The sequence below is a fragment of the Scyliorhinus canicula genome, chromosome 9, assembly GCF_902713615.1.
Source record: "Scyliorhinus canicula chromosome 9, sScyCan1.1, whole genome shotgun sequence".
In the NCBI taxonomy this organism is placed as follows: domain Eukaryota; kingdom Metazoa; phylum Chordata; class Chondrichthyes; order Carcharhiniformes; family Scyliorhinidae; genus Scyliorhinus; species Scyliorhinus canicula.
In genome coordinates, this window is record NC_052154.1 from 185,256,775 (window position 1) to 185,282,480 (window position 25,706).

The 25,706-nt window shown below is 44.7% G+C and overlaps 1 protein-coding gene across 1 annotated transcript in view; it reads left to right on the forward strand.

The window, feature by feature from the left end:
• Nucleotides 1-25,706, forward strand: part of mettl15 (methyltransferase like 15) — an 80,871-nt gene that overhangs the window by 35,885 nt on the left and 19,280 nt on the right. The window contains exons 4-5 of the mRNA XM_038806070.1: nucleotides 13,881-14,072; nucleotides 17,187-17,365. Of these exons, the coding sequence (XP_038661998.1) occupies nucleotides 13,881-14,072; nucleotides 17,187-17,365 (371 nt within the window). The remainder of the gene's footprint in view (nucleotides 1-13,880; nucleotides 14,073-17,186; nucleotides 17,366-25,706) is intronic.

Consider the following 25,706-nt stretch of genomic DNA (forward strand, 5'->3'; position numbering starts at 1 on the left):
GACGAAAATGCCAGTGGACTAAACTGTTTCAGCCTCTTGAGCAAGGTAGAGGCTTGCTGGTCAGTCGAGGGAAAATCTACAAAATTATAAATGTAAGAAATAGCATACTGTACCTAACCCCTTACTTACTTTTTTTAAATGGACTTGACCTATAAGACTCAATTATGCATTTTTTAAAGTAAAAAGTTGCCATCTCGAGTAACAAAAGAAATAATTTTAGATATATTGCAACTGACAATTTAGGATTGCTGCTTTAAATGGATTTTACTTAATTTGTTTTCACTTGTAACACATTTTGGCTCCGTTTGAGATCTTTCTCTGCTGCCTCTCACATTAAATGCCTGCAAAGAGCTTTTGTAATATGAGGCAAATCAAAGATTTGGTGGCGGGAAGGTTTAAGCGTTACTGCACCTAGCTTGTCAAAAGCCCTGAAGCATCTTACTTTTGACTTCATGTCGGTTTGAAGCATTTTGCGAGAAGGGAAGAGGTTATCTTATATTTTACCAGTTTGCGACTTCAAAATTTCAAGTCAGGAAAGGTATTGCTTCCATATTAAATTTTTCACTTGATTTATAAAGTTTGTTTGAAACTCATTTGTATTTCTTGATTGGCAGATTCCAGATTTTCTTTTGTTATTTTCAAACTGAGTACAGATTCAGACTCATCTTTACCGTAATTATTTCCAGTGAAACTAATATTAATAGGAAGAATATTTTTTAATAGAGTATGGATTACAATGACATTTCTACATTTAAATTCTGAGAACAGGAATTGCATAACTGAGTCTACACGAGGCAACATTTTCAACATATCTAGTGTGGCCTTGTATACTTCCTTTCTGGGTTCGGTTTTCTTAGTTTAAAAATCCAAAATGTATATAACTGTGAACAAATATGAATATGTAGGCTGGAGGAAATTGAGCAAAAATTCACACTAGGCTAATGCATGAACCTAAATTTAACTTGTAGTAATATCAAATATTTTCAAAATTAAATTTTGAATGAGGCTTCATTTAAAAAAACAATAGTGTCGAACCCACTGAACTTTTTCTTCTGTAAAAACAAACGGAAGCTCTGAGTAGTTACTGGTTTCTTTTGCAGTGTGAAAACTGATCGCTAATAGAACTTTTTGATAACATTTAAATTGATGTTTTGCAGTGAGCATTCAAACGAACGGATACGAAGGTATAACATTTGAGTTATTCATAAAATGAAAAATGTGATAAAATGGTTTAAAACTTCCCTTCCTCTCTTCTGGTTTCAATTACCAATCTTTACACACAATTGAATCACTTTGAATTAGTTTATACCAGTTGTTTTTTTTTCTGTTTCTCTGCATACTGTGTTATAATCAACCTTGCTTTTCCTTCCTAATTATCTTTCTCTTGCCCCTTAAAGCTTTCCTCTAATCAAGGCCTTTCATAGCCAACCTTGTCCGCAAAAGAGCTTTTTGGCATAAAATGGTTTTATTATGGCTGTTAGATTTCCCAAGTTTAAAATCCCAAGAAAAGAATGCTAGATATTGAAAGTAAACGTGTTTGACTGAAAGGAATGTGCAATATTTCTGGGTCGAACTGGTTATTTGGTTTTGTGGTTATTTCTGGGGGAGTAAAAGCTTCCATTGAATTTGGATGTGTTGAAACCACATATGACGAATTAATCTGATAAATGCTACATGTTGTATCCTACACCCAGTACTCATTCTTTGGAGGTCGCTGATCATTTGCACCCCTGTTAATCAGTGCATCATCTGCTGTTGAGTCCAAATAAATGATAATGACCCTGAAGCTCTGAAAGAATGAATAGTGTTTCTAATTCTCTGGGGCCTCACCAACAATCGAATGATGATGGGGAAGGTATTCAATAAGGACTGCTAAGAGCTAAATACTTGGTATGAAATTTTGAACTGCATCTCTCTGTTGACTAAGCATGTACTGTTGGCGTTTATTGACGTGAATTTCTCCCAGTTAATTACTTTGACCATATCAGCTTCATTGCTAATTAAAGATTGCTATATCTCAACATTATTGTTGAAGCGTATACTTTACAGACTGGGGACAATGGCGTTAATAGTAAGATATTTTAATTTCATACCTGGGGAGTCACCAGGCATCGATGCAGAGATTCAATATCGCATCTAATCCACATGTGCCTCCTTTGGACGCCTAACAGGACATGTTCTATGTTCTAAGGTCAAGAGTCTTTGATGACTGCGACATCCGTGCTGACACCAGGATCCTCGTGTACAAGGCGGTCATCCTCCCAACTCTTCTATACGGCTCAGAAACCTGGACTACGTACAGACGCCATTTCAAGGCCCTGAAGAGGTGCCATCAACACTGTGAGACGGAATCTAAGACACCCTGAAGGCTTAAGAAATGAAAGGTGGATGTTAACACCTGGGAGACCGTTGCCCAGAAGAGACCTACTTGAAGGACACCCTTCAAGTTCTTTGAGGACACCCGACAGTAAGAGGCGGTCTAGGAGAGGAATACAAGCAATCTAGAGTCCAAGGACCAATTCCACTCCTGAGAAACACCTTCCAAGTGTGCGGTTGAAGATACAGCTCTGGGATCCATCTCATCAGCCATGCAAGAACCCACAGAGCCCATGATCATAACACGGAGTTTCTTAGGTGGACGATCATACTCGTTAGCGAGTGATCGCTGAAGAAAAAACTGTTAAACGCTCAGATATTCCAAATCTCAGAAAGGAAACTTGGAATGCCTACTCACAACTGTATTTTGTAATTTATAATGTGAGGAAAGATGTGAAGACAAGTGAAGAATCAAGAAACAAAATAAATGCTGATTAAATAACAAAACAGGCACATCAAGAAAATCAAAAAGAAATACACTTAACTGCATTAATGGGTTTTCATATTGGCTGGGGTTTACCACTCCTGATTGTGTCGGGCACGTTCATCGATGGGAGTGGTAAATATTGTGAAAACAGTCAAACCACGTTTTATGTTGACATAAACACACGCCGCAATTATCCTCTCGCCCCTTCAGTAACAGGGCATTTTTTCTGACATTGAACATTAGGAACATTATGTGCATCCATTGACATGTCATTATCAGGCCTCTACACCTGAATCATCCGCTCCCCCACATCCCTAGTCAGAAAATCCATTCAGGTTGGCGTGACGGCAGAATGGCATGAAACCTGACTGGCCTCCCAAGGCGTGTACCTGGCGAGCAGACCTCCCTGGAGAGCATCGCTCAGGGGGAAGACGTCATGTCCGAGTAGTGCCAGGGGCCAGTGCTGGGGCGCCGTGCAGGCGGTTCCTGTGTGAACTCCTTTTGCAATCTTTAAAAATGGCACCCTGATCCTCGAGTTACTAAGTTGCTGATAGGGAGGTGAATCAGCAAAATATTGTGGGACCCACCCCTTAATGATTTTATTTCCAAGTCTTGCAATATACGGCGGAGAAAGCCCCTATTGCAGTCGATGCGTTCGACACCGCTTTTCTTACCAACCCATTTTCTTACCACCCTTTGCCCATTTTCAGGAAAATCTCACCCACTATCGTTAAATTTACCCAGTTCCAAATCCCTCTATTTTCCTAACCTTAGAGCTGAACCCTTCCCCTTCCAAACAACATCCCATAGGTTTAAAACTATAAGCAAAATCCAGCAAGGGTTACCCCAACAGGGACCTACACCTTTTGGGGTTGCTTCCATCTTAGAATAGAGACACCTGGCTTTTCGAACAGGATTTCTCCCGACACAGCTTGTTGGGAGTGGACACAGCATGCTGCTGTGGGCTACAGTCTCCAAAATAGCTCCCTCACATTGGGTGAACATGCCTCTGATATACTGTTCTTCCTTTTGACCTTTCCTTATCTGAACTAACCTTCTCAGAAGTCACCCTTAATCATTTTTATTACATGAGCTCACCTTTTAGAACGCAAGTTCGAAATACACCCACCCCCGTCTTCTGTTTGAACTTTTATTAACTTCACTTTAACCTTTGACACTCTATTCTCATTGTTCCCAACTTGCTGTAGGTGAACATTTGTTTACAGTGTCATTAGCTCATGAGCATATTAAAAACCTTCGTTCCATAAACTGTTTCCCCACAGTTTCAATTTTGAAATAGTTTGTTCTTCTTTAAACATACAACCACCAAAATCCAATTGTTGGGGGTGATTCTCTGAGCCCCGCGCCGGGCCAGAGAATCGCCGCAACCGTGCCACGGTGCCCCGATGCCGGCGTGTGATTCTCCGAGGTGCGGAGAATCGGCGCCATTTGCGCCAGCGCGGTTGGCCTGGCGCCGGCCACGGGCCGCTGGAATCGGCGGGGCTGCCGATTATCCGGCCCGGATGGGCCGTGCGGCCACGTGGATACTACTGAGTCCCGCCGGCGCCATTCGCTGCCGGCGGGAACTCCTGGCGAATGGTTGGGGGGGGGGGCTCCGTCCCCAGGGGGGCCTTCGATGTGGTCTGGCCGCAATCGGGGCCCACCAATCGGCGGGCCGGCCTCTTTCCCCCCAGGCGTACTTTCCTGCGCGGCCGGCCCCTGAACACCGACGGCATGTTGAGTCGGGGCCGGCACGCTGAAGAAGTCCCCTACGCATGCGCGGGTTGGCGCGGCACCCATTTGGTGCTGGGAAGGGAGGCTGAACCGGCGTGAACCGCTCCAGCGCCGTGCTGGCCCCCTGTGGGGCCAGAATCGATCATCCCCGTGCCCGTTTTGCGCCATCGTGAAACGCGACTTCGTTTACGACGGCGTGAAGACTTGGGATCCATTTGAGAGAATCGCCCCCCCCATTGGATTCCTTACATTTTTGTTTTATCACTGTTTCCTATCACATGTATGTATTTTTGATGCAAATAAGTTTTGGAATATTGGATGCGAGTATTAGAGTGGGATTAATTTGAAAACTTTCTTCTGAACATCAAATCAGGGTTGTCAAAAAATAATTTGAAATGTGCTATCCAGTACAGCATTCCTTCCGGTTCTCTCATTTTGTGGGCCGACTATTCCAATCTCCTTTGTGGTTCATTTGCTTAACCTTGTACATTTGTATTGGGCACTTAAACTTGCAGCATAGGAAGAAAATTATTGTTAAAACATACATATTTATCATTGTGGCCGAACATAGAGCGATGCAGGTAATGGTTATGAACAATTCAAGTGTTGCTGGACATGCTTCAGAAGAAAACCACCTGAGTGGTAGAAATGTCATATTCAGAAGCTTGATGTTGAATTCATGCTGCAAGTGTTAGTTTTGGCATTAAATTATGTTAGTTTTTAGATTTAACAGAAGCCGTCCCAATGGATTATGTAAAGATCATGAGAGTTGATGGAGCATTATTGGCACTGTTAAAAGACTACTACTTTCCAGTGTATTGAGTTCCAAAGTGATTGGTTCAAACCATATTGCAGGGCACCTATATAGATTAGAATAAAATCAACAAGATAAATTAGGGAGTTCTAATTAGCTCAAACAAACGTATATATGAAAAGCTTGAAGTTATAGGAGGAATAAGAATAAGGGAAGTAAGGTATCATAGTATCCTAGAATTAACAATGCAGAAGGAGGCCATTTGGCCCATCGAGTCTGCACCGGCCCTTAGAAAGAGCACCCTACTTAAGCCCATGCTTCCACCCTATCCCCGTAACCCAGTAACCTTTTGGACACAAAGGGGCAATTTAGCATGGCTAATCTACCTAACCTGCAGCCAGCCAGCTGCGTGGGTACAATTCCCGTACCAGCTTACCCGAACAGGCGCCGGAATGTGGCGACTGGAGTCTTTTCGCAGTAACTTCATACTTGTGACAATAAAAGGTTATTGGGCAGCACGGTAGCACAATGGGTAGCACTATTGCTTCACAGCCACAGGGGGCCAGGTTCGATTCCCGGTTTGGGTCACTGTCTGTGTAGAGTCTGCACGTTCTCCCCGTTTCTGCATGGGTTTCCTCCGTGCGCTCCGGTTTCCTCCCACAAGTCCCAAAAGACATGCTGTTAGGTGAATTGGACATTCTGAATTCTCCCTCTTTGTACCCGAACAGCGCGCAGTGTGGCGACTAGGGCTTTTCACAGCAACTTCATTGCAGTGTTAATGTAAGCCTACTTGTGACAATACAGATTACTACTAACTGGCACATCTTTGGACTGTGGGAGGAAACCGGAGTATTTTAGTTTGGGGAAATAATTAATTGGAGCAAGAAAAGAGTGTGCTTTGAATACGCTGAGGAAGCCCTGTCTCTGGCATTATATATTTGAATATAATTTTCAAGAAAATTGCAAATAAACTTAATAAATAATATTTTACCCGGAGCAGTTACTGAAAGGAATGAGGAATTAATTTGGGAAATAAAGGTTGTAAGAAATAGAACTGAATTTATTTTACAGCAATTTCTAAAGCAAGCCATTTGCATGCCTCCTCCTTTTTCCCTGGATTTTAATTATAGTAGGTTTAAATTGTTTCTTTGAAGCTGTGAAATCCTGCCCACTGGGGCTCAATTGACATCACAAGAACTGATTTAATTTACAGTCATCAAGATGTATCAATAAATTATCATGAGAGCACTTTAAAAAACAAAATAATGCCTGCCTCTGAGAGCAGGATTTTTCTGATACTTCTATAAATGTGCTTTAATTTATGCTAAAAATAAAATGAATAGCGCAAGGATATGGCACCTCTACATGGCTGTAGTTTGAAAATGTTGGTTAAAGACAGAAAGAGGTCTTACTGGAGCAGACTGTCCTTTAACATTCACGCATAAGTCTTATTTTGCCTGGAAGAGTTTTAAAATTCTAAATTATAATGTTTTTCTATTTTTATCTCTGCAGATTAGTTGTAATACTGTGTGCTTCGGATGTCGGGTTAACAGAGATTTTGTATTTTTAGTTGTCTGTCGTTTTGGTGTTTCTTTCCGATTTTGTTTGTTTCAGAATTGTAATATGTGGATGGGAGTAAAATTTCCTTGGAATACCGACAACACATTGAAATTAAAGAGAGAAACAGCTTGCTTTTCGCAACCGCAGAATACCACAACTCCCTTTACAGCCAAGGAAGTACATTTGATGTGTACTCATCAGCCATATTAACATTGTGGCTACACGAGCAAGTCACAGGCTGGGGGATTCTGCGCAGAATAACTCGCCACCTGACTCTCCAAAGGTTGTCCACCACCTCCAAGGCACAAGTCAGGAGTGTGATGGAATACTTGCCTGGATGAGTGTAGCTCCAACACTCCAGAACCTTGACACCATCAGGACAAAGCAGCTCGCTTGATTGGCACCCCACCCACAAACGCTCACTTCCTCCACCACCATGGCATTAGTGTGTGCCATGTACAAGATGCACTGCAGCAACTCAACAAGGCTTCTTAAAAGCACCTTCCAAACCTCTGACCTCTATCATCTGGAAGAACAAGGCAAGCAAATGCATGGGAACACGGCCACCTGCAAGTTTCCCTCGAAGCCACACACCATCCTGACTTGGAACTATATTGCTGTATCTACGCTGTTGCCGAGTCAAAATTCTGGAACTGCCTTCCTAACAGCACAGTGGGTGTACCCACACCACATGGACTGTAGCTGTTCACGAAAGTGGCTCACCGCCACTTTCTCAAGGACAATTAGGGGTGAAAAATAAAAGGCCACGACACCCGCACACTGTGTAAGAATAATAAAAATCATTGCAATGTTGGGAAATTTCTCAGCCAATTTGCAGACAGCTGGGTTCCATAATAATTACCATATTGTCTGTTTTCGTGATATTCTGGGGGGGGGGGAGGGGTTGCGGATTTTCTGCAAGCATTCGCCACGGGCAAAAATGGCATACCGGCGGAAAATCCCACGGGAACGAGAATCCTGGCGGCAAGAACTCGTTCTCCAGTTCCCCCCCGCTTGCCGGTGATGTAATGATGGCAGGAACCTCATTAAAATTCATTTTAATAAATTAACAAGTCTTACAACACCAGGTTAAAGTCCAACAGGTTTGTTTGGAATCACTAGCTTTCGAAGCGCAGTTCCTTCATCAGGCATGTCACCACACCACGGCGCGTGTGCAGTTTTGAGGGGAATATTGTTTTATGTCAGAGAGCCGGAGTAGGCTTTGCCGGCTCTATCAGACCCTGCCCCACCAGACAACATCAAAGACCACATCCCCAGATTTCCTCCAGCGAATCTGGAGAGAAGACACAGTAGTACTCCTGCAGAGCGACAAGCCGGCTCTCTCAAAGTTGCACCCCTCATTTGAGGGCTAAATATTGGCCAGGAAACCAGAGAGCGCTTCCCTGCTCTTCTTTGAGTTTTCCATAGGACCCTTTATGCCACGTGAGAGAACAGATAAGACTGTGGTTTATCAAGTGATCTCCTCTGAAAAATGGTACCTCCCGACTTTCAGCCGAGATTAAATGTTCAGGTGTCTCGATTTGGAACTTGAACCACAATCTCGTGTCAGCAAGGCTGATTCTGCTCCCAATGAGCCAGAGCTAACGCCTATTGATAAATCTTTCATAGGCCAATTACTGTTCTTGGCCACTATCAAATACTATCCAATTTTCTGTTACCAACTGAGTCTGTAACTGTTGTGCTGACAATATTAATTAGATTAATATTGATGGTATTTCCTCATTAATTAGGCCGTTGTTTAACATTATCCTTCTGCGAGTCACCGTAATATTTACTGATAACATTTTAGAATGACAGAATTAAGCCTATTAAACCTGGGACTCAGCGGATTTGCATCCTGAGTGGTGAAATGGATAGTGTCTGAAATGGAGACAGGATTCAGTGTTCACTGGATGGAGATTCTGCCCAGGCAGAGAGTCGGGGAGCGGTATGTAGAATGCAGGAGATCACACAGCAGCTTGAGTCAATACCACACTTGGAAGACAGTCAAAATTTAAAGCTTGCAAAAGCATTTCAATTGCAGCACATCTCTGTGCATTGTTCACAGCAGGCCTTTGGCCCAGCAGAGGATGTGTATACCTCTGCTACTATCTGGAGCCAACTACTAGGAAGCTGGGATGAGGATGCTTCTGCATCAATTTGTGTTTTTTTTCCTACAAATTCATTATTCTAATCTGTGTTTTATTTTTCCAGGGGTACATGATCAAAAGAGTAAAGAGCTTGGGGTGGCAGTTTGCTGCAGATGTTTTTCTGATAGATTGTCCTGCTTCAATGGCTAAACCAACCAATCAGAAATGATAATATGGAGAGAGTTCAGGCATCGGGTTAGTTGAAAGAACAGAATTCTGGTACTCCATTGGACAGAATGCCTCCGTGTTCTGCCGTGCAGTTGGCTAAAGGATCACTAAAAAAAGACTTGCATTTCAGAACCTCAGGACACCCCAAAGTGCCTAACAGCCCTTGAAGTGAATTCACTGTTGTTAATGTTGCAAATGCATGAGATAAGTTTGCACCCAGCAAGGTCCCACAGACAGCAATGTGATAATTGTAGTATAAGAGCCTGGTCTATATAGGGTTAAAATCAGACTGAGTACAGTACCGGCCACACACTAATGTGAACAGGCGCCAGAATATGGCGACTAGGGGATTTTCACAGTGACTTCATTGCAGTGTTAATGTAAGCCTACTTGTGACACGAATGAAGATTAGAATTATGACCTGCACCCATGGTCAAACTGGTGTTGGACAGAGCTGGGCGTAGCAACCAGCATGGAGACAGCCCCTAGCTTGTACCTTGTACTGTACATTTGTAAATAGTTCTCAGAGTCAATGCAGTTAATCTATGTATGACGAGGAAGATTTCTTCAGACCTACCAAACTGTAATCAACATGCTAAACAGCATGATGACAGCTTGTAGAAAAGCTCAAGACCTCGCAGTAAATGCAGAGAAAAATTGAAATGCTGGCAGTGTGAGAAAAAGCAGTCTAATCTGAAAAGAAGCTCCAGAGGGAAAACTGCCAAGTAAAAGCTCCAACGAAAGGCTTGGAAGCTGGAGGCAGAAATCTAAAATTCCTTACTGCAGCAGAAGTCCATCTTCTAATCCCAGGGTGAGATAAATCTTTTAAAACTCCAGCCAACAACAATTCTGAGAAATCTTTAAATAATTCAAGGTCGGAACTGCAGTTTTAAAAGACCTGTCGCCAACACTAGATCATGTTGGTGCCTGAACACATAGGCCTGAATTTTCTGGATGGCGAGCTTGGTGCATGGTATCTGGCCAGGCCCGTTGCCATTTTATGTTCAATTTTATTCTCCCTCAGTGTACCTGTACAGGCGATTAGAGGATTTTCATAGTGGGTGGGATTCTCCCGTACCCGGCGGGTCGGGGGGTCCCAGAAGGGCGGAGTGGCGTGAACCACTCCGGCGTCAGCCTGCCCTAAAGATGTAGAATCCTCCGCAACTTCAGTGGCTAGGCCATTGCCGGAATGGTTTGCGCCCCGCCGGCTGGCGTGGAAGGCCTTTGGCGCCAAGCCGGCCGGGGCCGAAAAGACTCCGCCAGCCGGCGCGAGTCCGTGCATGTGTGGGATCGTCAACGTCATCCCCGTGCATGCGCAGGGGGGGTTCACCTACGCGTCGGCCATCGTGGAGGCTGGTGCGGCCGACGCGTAGGAAAAGAGTGCCCCCACGGCACAGGCCCGCCCGCGGATCGGCGGGCCCCGATCGTGGGCCAGGCCACTGTGGGGGCACCGCCCCAGGCCCAGATCGCCGTGCCACCAGGTCTTGCCGGTAAGGGACCTAGTCTAATCTACGCCAGCGGGACTGGCAAAGAATCAGCGGGACTTCGACCCATCGTGGGCCGGAGAATCGCCGGGGGGTGGGGGGGCGCTGCGATCGGCCGGCGCGGTGCGATTCCGGCCCCTGCCAAATCTCCAGTGCCGGAGAATTCGGCGGCGGTGGGGGCAGGATTCACGCCGTCCCCCCCGGCGATTCTCCGACCTGGCGGGGGGGTGGTCAGAGAATCCCGCCCAGTAACTTCATTGCAGTGTTAATGTAAGCCTACATAAGAACATAAGAACTAGGAGCAGGAGTAGGCCATCTGGCCCCTCGAGCCTGCTCCGCCATTCAATTAGATCATGGCTGATCTTTTGTGGACTCAGCTCCACTTTCCGGCCCGAACACCATAACCCTTAATCCCTTTATTCTTCAAAAAACTATCTATCTTTACCTTAAAAACATGTAATGAAGGAGCCTCAACTGCTTCACTGGGCAAGGAATTCCATAGATTCACAACCCTTTGGGTGAAGAAGTTCCTCCTAAACTCAGTCCTAAATCTACTTCCCCTTATTTTGAGGCTATGCCCCCTAGTTCTGCTGTCACCCGCCAGTGGAAACAACCTGCCCGCATCTATCCTATCTATTCCCTTCATAATTTTAAATGTTTCTGTAAGATCCCCCCTCATCCTTCTAAATTCCAACGAGTACAGTCCCAGTCTACTCAACCTCTCCTCATAATCCAACCCCTTCAACTCTGGGATTAACCTAGTGAATCTCCTCTGCACACCCTCCAGCGCCAGTACGTCCTTTCTCAAGTAAGGAGACCAAAACTGAACACAATACTCCAGGTGTGGCCGCACTAACACCTTATACAATTGCAACATAACCTCCCTATGCCACAGATATTCTGCCAACATGTTCTGCATTTACCATTGAATTGGGAACATTTCTTCACAGGCTCCAAGCTTTGACCCACATGTGACACTAATTAAGATTATTATTATTAACTAGCAGGATCCCACCACCTGACCCCCCAAAAGCTCCTTCACACCCCCGGTACTCCCTTGACAGCCACAGGGAGTAGGTGCCTTCCGGCGCCATGTGGCGCCAAGTCCGCCAGAACATGGCATACGTGCCTCACCATCTCCTTGATCGTCAGGGGTCTCCATCTGCACATGGTGTCAGATTGATTCATAAAGGATATCCGAGCCCTGGGTCAGCGTATCCGAGCTCCCTGCACAGTCAATGTGGTCTCCAGCTCTTGATCCTGGCCTTGGGTCCACTGGTGCTGATCTGGAAGGTCGCTACTGGGTGCCCCTGCTGGATTCTGTTCTCCTCCGTCACTGTGATCAGTAAGATTGCCAGCTTGATTGGCTCCATTCTGATCCCAGTCAGTCTCCTGCAAAGGATGAGACAGAGAGAGACAAGTTGGCATTGCAGCTGCTGGTCATTAACCTCCCCTGACCCATTGGCCATCCTAACCTGGATGCAGCCAGTGCAAAAGCGGTGCCAGCGGTGATCGCATGGTCACGGCTCTGGTTTCCTCCCACTCCAGAACAGAGCTGGTATCTGAATCTTCCCGTGCCCACTGAGACTCATATCTGACCTTCGGTTTGGGTGTCCCCGCCCTGAAACTTGGACCACTGGGGGTTCTTTCATTTGGGAGATGCGTTCAGTCATTGTGACTGGCCGTGGACATCCGGGGCGATGAGGTCCGCCTTTGAATGGCAAGAAAGGAATGGAGCCTTACTGGCAGGCATTGGGGCGCCTGGGGATATGCCATCCCCTTACCACCTATTCCCGAACGGCCTAGCTGACAGCCCTGATATCTAAAGCTGAATCCCAACCTTGTCTCTGAAACTGTAAGAAGCTGGCGGTGCTAAGGGTTAGCTCCTGAGGGCCAATTAGTGTCACGAGCATGAAGCTCAGGATTCTAAGTGGACACAATTGGTATCTCCTTCAGGGAGAAGCAATGCTAATAGGCACCCTGCTGAGTCTAAATGGAGAATTCAGAGAGGTCATAGGTGTCATGCCTCCATACTTAAATCTAATGGATTGCTAATCCTCAAGTGGACTAGCCCACCCTCCCCCAAGCTCCCACCACCCCGAATGGGCACCAAGTTGGATTGTTACGACACTCTGAGCTAGTGCCCGGTCGATTCCAGCCCCACTGGCCCCGGAGTCACAACACAAGTGAATTATCCAATAATTCTTATAAAAATACACCAGATCCTTAGCCCTTGACTGCCCAATAATTACCCCACCAGATTTGTACGGTTAAACACATTGACTGTGTATTTATAACTGAAACAAATATGAAGTATGCAGTGAAACAGTTGTCCTTTAACACCTGACTGTGCTACCCTCTACCCCCACACACAAGACAGGCACAAACAGAGGGGGAAAAGGTGGGAAAATAATAAGATTTAGCATCAAAAGATATAAGTCCTTGCTTCTGTTGATGCGTTTCCCAGTGCACTCACTTCACTCTATTGGTGCGGTTTAAAGTCTCTGTATTGCAGCATGTGATGATCTTTGCAGCTCCACACTGTCTTACTCACAGCTTTCCCAGGAGAGGCCTCTAGCCCTACAACAGCCTGTTCTTAGAGAGGGTTCTCGGACTCTTGTCTCTGCTTGCACATCAGCCTCTTTTCAGAGAGAGGGTTACCAGTTGCTGGGTCCAGCTTGCACAGCCGTTCCCCCCCTCTTTGGACATGATATGGAGATGCCGGCGTTGGACTGGGGTGGGCACAGTAAGACGTCTTACAACACCAGGTTAAAGTCCAACATGTTTCTTTGGAATCACAGCTTTCGGAGCGCAGCTCCTTCATCACCTGGACTCCCATGCCACAGAGAGCAGACTCACACAGTACAGAGAGCCGGCTCCCAGACCACCGGCACTGACTGCGATATTGCTGCAGTCCCAGAGTAAAGACACTAATGCCTGACAGCCAGCATCCTCTTTCTCCACGCCCCCCCCTCCCCCCCCCCCCCCCCAACCCACCAAGCTGCCCCCGAACCCTCCTCTCCCCACCCCAAACCCCTGCGGCTCCTATAACTATGTAGGTTTATCAGTAACTTGTTTGGCAGCTCTTAAATATGGTTCCTGCAATTGCCAGGTCTTTCTTGAGCCTGTCAGCAGTGGACCAGAAGAAAATATAGGACTTATTAGCGTAATTATTCTCAATCATTTTGCAAAGGATAATTTTTCCCCACGTGATTTATCTCTTTCAGTGGCCGGTTTCGACCTCTCCTCGGAAGATTCAGCGAATTGGAGTCCCTATTAGTGGCATCAGGAGTAGCAACAGATACTTTTGATGGAGTTCTCATAGATGCAGGCTGCTCCTCGATGCAGTTAGATGTACCATTGCGAGGTTTTGCACTGAGCAAAGATGGTCCCCTGGACATGAGAATGGATGGAGACAGGTTAGTACAGAAACTAGTATTACTCTCATGATACAAGTGTCCGGGGCAGCACGGTGGCGCAGTGGGTTAGCACTGCTGCCTCACGGCGCCGAGGTCCCAGGTTCGATCCCAGCTCTGGGTCACTGTCTGTGTGGAGTTTGCACATTCTCCCTGTGTTTGCGTGGGTTTCACCCCCACAACCCAAAGACGTGCAGGGTAGGTGGATTGGCCACGCTAAATTGCCCCTTAATTGGAAAAAATGAATTGGGTACACTAAATTTTTTAAAGAAAAAAAAAGTAAAAAAAAAAATGATACAAGTGTCTTTTATTGTATCATAATAACTGACATGAATAATCCAGTTAATCCCACTTCTGTGGATAGTGATTACAGGAAACATGGTGCCATATCTGCAGACTTGAAAGCAAACAGGAGTGTTGGCACTAAGAGCTTAAAGCTAACTATTTCCTGGCACAGTAGAAATAGAAAGTAATGCTGTATGCTTAATTCAGTGAGGAAAATATTGAATATGTGTTTTGAGGTGGGGACACTGTTACGGCTGGGCTACGGCACCTCAAAGTTTATTTTAGCCCCACTACTCCATAGGTCGCATTCAAATTGTCCCTGCACCTTTCAAATAAACTGGATTTGCTATTCCTGAAAACCTGGCAATTGCAGGAACTCAAGGGTGTGTTCTGTGTGTCCATGTGATTGCAGATTGATGCACTGAATTTAATGCGTTTGGGAAACAATTCACCAATGGCAGATTGGAAGGTCTTAAAGTACTGGTTTCCTTGGGGCAGAGAAGACTGAGGACCGGGAGGGGACATGATTGAAATGGATAAAATTATGAGGAGCATAGATAGGCAGGAAGAAATCTATCCCCTTGGTGGACGGATCAATGACCAGGGGGCATAGATTTACGGTAATGTGAAATGAAAAATGAAATGAAAATCGCTTATTGTTACAAGTAGGCTTCAAATGAAGTTACTGTGAAAAGCCCCTAGTCGTCACATTCCGGCGCCTGTTCGGGGAGGCTGGTACGGGAATTGAACCGTTCTGTTGGTCTGCTTCAAAAGCCAGCGATTTCGCCCAGTGTGCTAAACCAGCCCCTAATGTGCAGGAGGTTGAGAGGGGCTGTGAGGAAAATTTTCTTTCACTGAGAGAATGGTAGGAGCTTGGAACTCTCGGAGACCCCATAATATTTAAGAAGTATTTAGATGGACACTTGCGATGCCAAAGCACACAAGGCTGTGGGCCAAGTGCTGGAAAATGGCATCAGAATAGTTAGGTTTTTGACAGGCACGGTCGCGATGGGCTGAAGGGCCTTTTCTGCACTGCAGACCTCTATGACTTTATGCACTGCATCAGTTTTATAGCACTCAAATCATTCACATTTTGGGTGGTCGTATGTCAGTAGTTGACCGTTTTGTTTCAAGATTAAAAGCACACACTGTGAGCAAATAATATAACGAGAGCACATATCAATCTCCACAATTTTGATAAAATGACAACCGATTGAATCCAATTGAAATTAGTTGCTTCACAAATATTTTTTGGTTCGGAGGTGAATCTCGACATAATAGGCGGCAATGTTTCCCCGATATGATGTCCAGCTCCCTTGCTCCTGAAGGGGAAAGGTTCATTCATTACTTTTGGTGAAGTCGTGGTTGGACTGGAAGCAATTGAGCATTACGCAGCATAAAGACTACCTGGACAAAATGGCTGATAATGTTAGGTGATATCTTTTGACTCATTCTTGGACAGGGCATCAGATATTGGGCTCCGTATTGGGTTAGATCGTTGCCAGTTTTGTCAGTCCTTTCGCTGTAATATATTGGAATCAAGGATCTTGGTCACATTTTCTATGAATTGGCTTGCAGATTGTGTGTTGGGGCTAAATTGGACTGGGCCGTGCATTTTGTAGGCACAACGGTACCTCCAAACCCTCAGTTGGCAGAAAAAATGTGTCACATTTCCATTTCAAAACTGGGGCAACCAACCTGTATCAGAGTTGCTGGTTTGCTTCAAACATGAGAACAAAACAAATTAATTAACATATAGAGTCAAATTTAAACCATGCTACGTTTGATTTAAAGACAACAAACTAAGTGAGATACTAAGTAAGTATAGTTGCAGGTATTCTCATTAATTCCAGCCATTGTCTGGCAGGAAAATATACTAATGTTACGAGCCCCAGTGGGACCTATTTGCACGGTACACATGCAGGTTCTAATCCTGTGCATTCTGCCTCTGATGTCAGAGTTTTATTTTGGAATTGAGAATAGAAGTCAACAATAGGACAGACAAGACCTTTCAATCTAAAATACTGGATTTTCATAATTGGGCATTTTGGTGGTTTGTATCAAGGTTAACACAAGTTAGAACCTGAAAGGTGATGGAAGTTGGACTGAACCCACCCTTACTGTCAATGGCTCAACTTGAATTTATCAACAACTGAAGAATTTCAGCCCTCCTTGATTCTGAAGACAGTATTCATTAATCAGACTTGTTTCCTAAATTAGGAAGAATGAAGGTTGCCTATTTAAGTACCAGAAGGTTGAACCATGTACCCGAGCGCAAGTTAATTTTGTGTGTTGTGGTCAACACTTGCTTATGAAAACAAAATGAAAATACTTTTTACATTTGAATGATTCCATATGGGAGTAGTTCAATTTCCATTCAAATCTGATGCATATAATTGACTTACCTGTCCTCTAAATGTGTCAGCAGATAGCAAAGTAACTCTGCTCCACACAAACCCATTTCAGACTCATCAACTGGGGGTTTGGTGAATCTCTGCTCAGTATAGCATGTATTTTATAGGGGAACAATTTCTGCCATTTGTTGGGTTTCATGCCAATTTGGTGTTGGGTCAAAATTAGAATTCCGAGTAATATTTGGCGACTTGAACAAAAATAGATTTAATTGGGTTCTCATCCGAAGACCGAGGATCAGCTTTGAATTATCTTCCCTTGTTTCGTTTTTTTTTTTCTTCAACCATCTGTTACCAAAAAGAACCTCAAACATAACTTGTATGCTGTGTGAATTTCAGCTCTGTCTCTCGGTGCTGTGAAGCTTCACCTCTGTCAATGAAAATGACGTCAAGGAAATTAATTGGCTCCTCTTGTGCGTAGGTACCCCGACATGCCCACCGCAGCTGACGTGGTGAATGCCTTAGATCAACAGTCACTTGCGTCCATCTTAAGGATCTACGGAGAGGAAAGGCATGCAAAGAAAATAGCTGCAGCAATCGCACAGGCACGCAGCATCTATCCCATCACCCGTACTCAGCAGCTCGCCAGTATAGTTGCAGGTATTCTCATTAATTCCAGCCATTGTCTGGCAGGAAAATATACTAATCTTACGAGCCCCAGTGGGACCTATTTGCACTGTACACATGCAGGTTCTAATCCTGTGCATTCTGCCTCTGATGTCAGAGTTTTATTTTGGAATTGAGACTAGAAGTCAACAAATTATATTTACCATTCTGAAGTTATCATGCAGTTGCTACTAAATTATTATATATGCTTGTTTCAATCAGGGATAATCATTGACTGCAGCGTAGATTACCTGTATTTTCTAAAATAGAAATAGGCGGAATGCTCTTGAATGAACCCATTCGTTAATAATCTTTGGGTAGAAGTATAAAGCAACAGAATTCATCTAATGAAATTTAGGCTTAATGTTTGCTGATGCAGTGTGTTTATAATAAAATCCTGCTGAAACCATACTTATGCCAGAATCACAATTTACTTCATTTTCTGTGTGGTAAGTGTAAAGCATCCTCTTAATTGTCCACACATTCTCATCTCCCAGGTGGTTCAAATGATCGCAAGCCCATTGCGTCTTGCATCAAGATTTGCTTTCTATACAAATGTGTTGGAAAGTTGAGTTTTACATTGCAAATTAATTGCTGCGTATATGAACATTTTCATTGATTGCTTCAGAATGCAACCTCCGCCAGCTCTTTGAAGGACAGTATCTCCATACTGTTGCAGGGTTAAGTAACAGCATCAAAATCAGATGCTGCTGGTATCCAAAATTGTCCATTGCTTCTGAAAGAAAAATATCCACATTAATAAGATTCATGTAATTGTTTTTGCTTACACATTGCCATTAACTAACCTAATCATAAGTTTAAATTTTAACGAGTGCTGGATCTGAATGGGGAAAAAAAAATCATGATGTGATTATCATAGAGTGAACAATTCTATCACGTCAGTAAATCACTATTTTTAAAAAAAAAGAGGTTTAAAATTGTGCCGGGGGTCCAAATGTGAGTCATAGCTTTAATTGCCACAGCATCTGACAGCTTGCTTCCTTTTCCTGCCATTTCAACCCCCTTGAGTTCAGTTCTCCATAGACTGTGTAATCCTTTGGTTTTTTTTATGCGTAGCTTGAAGGTGTTTGGGAATAGTACGACTGACATGGCAAGTTTATAAATCTCTCTTTGGCGGCTTGATGCCATTTGTGTCGGCTAAAGAAATCTCATTACCGTAATTCTGCAATTTGCCAAATGGTTTGGTCACTGGTTTGACCCCCTTTTAAAATTTCAATCCAGCCAATTTATTGTAAAGTCCCTCAAAACTAAATGCTGCTCAAAACTCTCTTTACAGAACCTGGAAAAAGGACTTGTGCTTAATTGCATAAATTATATGCTTAACCAGGGTTCATAGAATCATAGAACGTGCAGTGTAGAAGAAGGCCATTCGGCCCATCGAGTCTGCACTGGTTCTTGGAAAGAGCACCCCACTTAAGCCCACACCTCCACCGTAATTCTTTAAAGCAGTAACCCCACCTAACCGAAGGGAAATTTAGCATGGCCAATCCACCTAACCTGCACATCTTTGGACTTTGGGAGGAAACCGGAGCACCCGGAGGAAACCCACGCAGACACGGGGAGAACGTGCAGACTCCGCACAGACAGTGACCCAAGCTGGGAATCAAACCTGGGATCCTGGAGCTGTGAAGCAACTGTGCTAACCACTGTGCAACCGTGCTGCCCCAAACCATGCGACCCTTTCAGCCTGATGCTGTTTTTTTAAGAAAGCCATTAATGGCGTGCATTTTAATTCAAATAAATTGTGGTAGCTATTTAGATCGTATTTAATTGAAGAATTTGGTAAAGTTTTTAAGATGCACAGAGGTAACCTGCATGAGTATGCTCATTTGCAATTGTACTCTATTTCAAAGTCCAAGCTTTGGTTTCCCCAGCATAAGCTCCACCATCGTCATCTTTATATAATAGTCTGAAGCGGATTTATGCGCAATAGATATATGTGTTTATTATTTCAGTTTTAGTATTCTCAAAGCATTTAGTTTTGCACACTGGAAATTTTTCGTCTTTTTAATAAATTTATCAATTTATTATATTTTCCCAATTAACGGGCAATTTAGCGTGGCCAATCCACCTAACCTGCACATCATTTTGGGTTGTAGGGATGAGACCCACGCCGACACGGGGAGAATGTGCAAACTCCAACGGACAGTGACCCGGGATCGGGAATTGAACCTTGGATCTGTGAAGCAATTGTGCTAACCACTGTGCTACCGTGCTGCCCACAGTTGGATTACCAACTGTGAGCAAATAGATTCCTAGGTTTCATTACATGACTTGCCCTCGAACTCCCTCCATTTTCTGGCCAACAAATCCAATACCAATTGGAACCCAAAAAGACTCATTACCCAATTGAATGGTGCTGCACTGTCAACCGTAAAGCCTTCCCCCCCCCCCATCCCCCATTGTCAATATTTTTAGAACTTGCAAAGAAAAATGTACAAAGAACATGTTTTAAATACTTAATTTTAATGTCCCTATGATTTACCTCTAGTGTTGCACATAGCAGTGTTCTACAGATTGATGTTCAGTTTCTGGATACTCCTGGCCAATCCTGGAGGGTTGGCATCTCTACGTTTAACTTTTGACATAAACCCCAATTGATGAATAGAGACATCAGCCCATGTCAATTATTTTACCTCTTGTGGCCAGCGAAAGCATGGTTCTTGGAACTGACCTTCCGTCAACTTCTGCCTATTTATAATAATAATAATCTTTATAGTCACAAGTAGGCTTACATTAGCACTGCAATGAAGTTACTGTGAAAAGCCCCTAGTCGCCACATTCCGGCAACTGTTCGGTTACAGAGGGAGAATTCAGAATGTCCAAATTATATCACAGGTTACATCTTCTTTCTGAGGTGATTGGATGTTTATAGCTCCCAGATCTCTGTTCTAGGTGGAGACCTTCATGATGCTCAGATCTGCTCTCACAGATATGCAGTGCGAAGTTTTTTTAAAAAATTGCTCTATGGTTTCATGAAAATCAGTTCAATGTTCCTAAACTGTAATATTCATATAAATATGTTCTGGGTTGCCCTGCCCTTCATTAGAATTTGCACGTTTGCTATTTGTCTCACTAGTGTTGTCTGTAAAAGTAATCCTAAAGGAGAAAGTCTTTGGCATCAATCCTGTGGAAAAATTACATTTGTCCACTTCTGATTGGGTTTTAATTGGATTATTTATAAGTGAGTGTATGATCCCAATGGGCACATGTCATCACATGACCTTATGTTTAAAATTTCTGTCACAATCATGCTTCTAGTTCAAGCCTTCTCGAAGCATGTGACCGAGAACCTTTTGCAGCGCGACCATTATCTCCTGTATATTAAACGACACAATGGGCGTAATTCTCCATTGCGAGTCCACCCAGCTACCGCTGAGAGCGAGGATGGTGAATTTGGCACTCAGCCCTATCTTCCATTCACTGCAGCAAGACCAGAGAATCCTGCTGCCATGAACGGATGGAGAATAGGACATAGGAATTAGGAGCAGAATTGGCAATTCAGCCCTTCGAGTCTGCTTCCCCACTCAAACAAATCATGGCTGATCTCTTCCTGTTTTCAAATCCATCTCCCCACCTGTTCCCCATATCCCTTTAACCCATTTTTAAAATCAGACATGTATCTGTCTCCTTCTTGAAATCATTTAATGATTCGCATTCCATCGCGCTATGGGGCAGCGAATTCCACAAATTCGTTACCCTCTGCGAGAAGTAGTTCCTCCTCATCTCAGTTCTAAGTCTACCGCCCATGATCTCCCTATTTGTTGGCGATAAACTCAAGACAATCTAAACGGGACATGAATTTGTTGAGGGGCTCCTTAAATAGACTCAGGGCCCACATTATCATCAACATATAGGGGCAAGGTCTGTTTTGAGTAGTAGATGATGAATGCCTAGCAAACCACTTTATCAATATAGTGGAGTCTTTTAAATTGGCATAGATTGAAGGTGGGACATTATGGCATGAACTTGGTCCTTACCCCATCCCCTTAATTTCCACCCGGAAAACGGTTACAAAGTGGATCAATTTCTTCCCAAAGGAGTCTAATTCGAATTTATCAAAGACTTAAAAACAATGAAGTCAAAGTTTTCAAAAGGGCATTTTTCTGTAAGACAAAACTTAGTAATGTATCAGAACGCAGACAGGGTGGGCCGAAGGGCCTCTTTCTGTGCTGTAAAACTCTTATGAGTGGGATTTTCTGGACTTTCGTGTTGGCGACAAGGGGTGAGTTCACTGGGAATTCCCGTTGACAACAGTGGGACAAGAAGATCCTGCCGCAGCAGCCACTGTCGAGCTCCCCTCCACCATCGCAGGACACGCAGCAAAATCCCACCCCCAGGCTCTCTGACTAACATTCTCAGTGGGTAGTGATTTGTATTTAACTTATCCTTTCAGGCAAGGTACTAAACCTGTACTCAGGACCCATTCTATAAACTCAAAACAAATTCTTCTTCTTTGGCGATCACTCCCTAACGAGTATGATTGTCAACCTAAGAAACTCCGTGTTACTGGTCGTAAGTGCTGTGGGTCCTTGTGTGGCTGATGAGCCTGACCCTAGAGCCGCATCTTCGACCGCATGCTAGGCAGGTTTTTCTGGGAGGTGGGATTGGTCCTTGGACTCCAGATCGCTGGTATTCGTTTCTCAGACTCCTTTTCTGGGCCTCCTTTTGCCTTCGTGTGTCCTCGAAGAATTGTGTCCCTCAATCAGGAGGTTTCTCCAAGTCAAGTAGGTGTCTTCTAAGCAAGGATCTCCGAGGCGTTGACGCCTATATTGCATTTCTTGAGGTAGACCATCAGGGTCTCTTTGAAGCACTTCCTTTCTCGTCGTCTTGCTCAAGAGCCTTCCATGTGCTGAATGAAGAAGGTTTGCTTTGGCAGTCAGAACTCTGACAACTTGGCATATAGACAGCCCAATGAAGTTGGTTTTGGATGACTATGGCCATGATGCTCTTGCTCTCGGCGCCATCAAAGACACTGAGTACAGTGAGCCTGTGCTCTCCGGTAATGCAGAGAATCCATCTCAAACAGCGTTGATGATGCCTCTCCAGGGCCTTGAGGTGGCATCAGTACGTTTTCCAAGGTTCTGAGCCATATAGAAAAGTTGGAAGGACGACGGTCTTATACACAAGGATCTTAGTGTCAGCACGAATGTCACGGTCGTCAAAAACTCTCATCCTTGGGCGTTCAAAGGAGGTGCTTGCAGATTGGAAACAATGGTGGATCTCTGCATCCATGTCAGCCTTAGATGAGAGGTGGCTCCCCAGGTAGTGGAAATGTTCCATATTTGATAGTGTTTCTCCATTGACCTTGAAGGAAGAGATCGGACCTTGCCCTGGGGCAGGTTGGTAACGGACTTGACTCTTCTTAAGGTGGAGGCTGAGATGGATTGTCTGGTATGTTTTCACGAAGGTATCAAACATGGTTTGGAGATTTTCTTCTGAGAGAGTGGAGATGGCGATGTCATCCGCATACTTAAGTTCCATGAGCGATGTCAGTATTGGTTTATGAAATGAAAATCGCTTATTGTCACGAGTAGACTTGAATGAAGTTACTGTGAAAAGCCACTAGTCGCCACATTCCGGCACCTGTTCGGGGAGGCTGTTACGGGAATCGAACCGTGCTGCTGGCCTGCTTGGTCTGCTTTCAAAGGCAGTGATTTAGCCCAGTGTGCTAAACAGCCCCTATTCTTTTATTCTTGGGTTTCAACCGGTTGAGGTTGAAAGGTTTTCCATCCATCCTGTCGATGATGACCATTCCACTGGGAAGCTTGTTCTTGACGAGGTGAAGGACGGTGGCAATGAAGATAGTGAAATGGTTGGGGGCGATGACACATCCCTGCTTGACTCTAATCTTGACCTTGAATGTTTCTGTCTTATTTCCGTCGGTGAGGACAGCCGCTGACATCTTATCGTGAAGGAATCGGAGGATGTTGATGAATTTCTCTGGACAGCCAGCTTTGACAGGGTCTCCCATAGCATTTCCCAATTGACTAAGTTAGAAGTTTTGGTCAGATCAGTGAAGGCCATGTAGAGCGGTTAATGTTGCTCCTGGCCTTTCTCTTGAAGTTGTGGAGCAGTGAAAATCATGTCAGTTGTTCCACGATTTGTCGGAAGCCACACTGGCTTTCCAGAAGTATTTCCTCCAAGACTGGGAGGAGGCAGCTAGTGAAGATTCAGGTGGTGATCCTCCCAGCGATGGAGAGTAGGGAGATTCCTCGGTAGTGCCCACAATCCGCTTTGTCTCCTTTCCTGAAGATGGCGGCGTTGACACCATCCCCGAGGTCGGCAGGAATTTATTCTCTGTCCTAGATGTTCAGGAACAGCTGATGGAGATGACAGGTGATCTCTTCTCCTCCAGGTTTGAAAATCTTCGTTGGAATCCCGACCACTCGTACGGCTTTCCAATCTTCCCAATGTCTAATGGTGGCTTTGACTTCATCCATGTTTGGTGGAAGTCCAAGATCATATTTGATGGGGATTTGGGGGATTTTCTCAAACACACCCTTACCGATGATTGTATCATGGTTTTGGAGTTCTTTGAAGTGTTACCTCCATCGAAGGCTGAAGTTTCCTCTGTCTCAAGAGGGTTCCATCGTTGTTCCTCCATTTGAGGCCTGGGGTGCTGGGTTCATATATTGCCTTGGTCGCACTGAATAAAACCTAGGTGTCGTCGTGCTTGTCGGCAAGGAGGTGCAGCTCCTTTGCTTTCTCAGTCCACAATTGGTTTTTGATTTCCCTAGTTCTTCTTTCTGCCTCTGCCTTTGCTAATTGACGAGTTCTCCTCTTTATCTTGCTTGTTATGTCGTTATTTTCCAGACATGGAGAGCTTTCATCTTCCTGTCGATGAAATCTTGGATGGTATGACTAATATTCTCAGTGGATATTGATTTGGATTTAACTTATCCTTTCAGGCAAGTTATGTCCTATTTTTATACCAGACTTGTAGTCTCTATTCATTCTATAAACTCAAAACAAATGACTGTATATTTGTCTCAAAGCAGCCTTTCAGTTCAGGAATTATTGCCATTGGTTTTTGTGATGGGTTCCCCAGTGTGCTATTCAACAAATTATTTCGTAACATTTTTGGATTTTCTGTCACTCTCTAAACTCCGGGATTTTCGGGCCCTGTCGTGGTGGGTTCCGAATTGGCAGATGCAGCAATCCGGCCAAATGCCCTTTGACTTCAGCAGGACTGGGTGATCACCCTAGCCGACAGAGCTGGAAAATCCCACCCTTTGGCTGGAATTTTTCCAGCTGTTCATGCCGGCTGGATCCTCCGGTCTCATCGACGGCGCATCCCCGCCTCGGGTTTCCCGGCGACGAGGGGTCCATTCAACAGGCAATCCCGGTGAACCCGCCTCTGCCGCCAGAAAACATGCGGCGAGTTGCTCGGTAAATCCCCCCTTGCTGAATTGGTGAAGTTATAAATTGTAAGTAAATGGGAGAATACATGGGAATTCTCAAATTGGTGGTCAGTGGTTTTGTTTGACTTTGCAGAGTTGTATGAAAAAGAAATACAAGGAACAAATTTATATCCTCGTAATTATCCAATATGTTGGGGGGATAGGGCAGCATGGTAGCACAAGTGGAGAGCACTGTGGCTTCACAGCGCCAGGGTCCCAGGTTTGATTCCCTGCTGGGTCACTGTCTGTGCGGAGTCTGCACGTTCTCCCCGTGTCCGCATGGGTTTCTTCCGGGTGCTCCGGTTTCCTCCCACAGTCCAAAGACGGGCAAGTTAGGTGGATTGGCCATGCTAAATTGCCCTTAGTGACCAAAAAAGGTTAGATGGGGTTTTTGGGTTATGGGGATAGGGTGGAAGTGAGGGCTTAAGTGGGTCGGTGCAGACTCGATGGGCCGAATGGCCTCCTTCTGCACTGTGTGTTCAAGATAGTGGCTCATGGGACAAAACACAAAAATGTATTGTACTCTATGAGCGCGGATTAGCAGAACAAAACCAGAGTCCCTTTTCGGGCGTGTTTAGCAGGGTGTATCTCGCTACCTGCAGCGCCGGGAAGGATGCTGTTTTTATTTGGCCGCAATTACATCCACGGATCAGCACGCCATTTTTAAATGCCGCCAGAAATTCTAACCCCCCTCAGTCACCCGACCGCGATCTCCAGACCCCTCCCCCCAATGCATCCAATTGACCTCTTAGGGGGTCCTTGAGCCCCCACTCACCCCACTTCTTAAGGGCATGGCACCCCAAGGAACAATCACTGGCACAAGCAACCTGGCACCTTGACACTGCCAGACTGGCAACCTGGAAGTAACCTTACCAGCCTGACTGCCAAGGTGCATGGATGTCAGCAGGAGT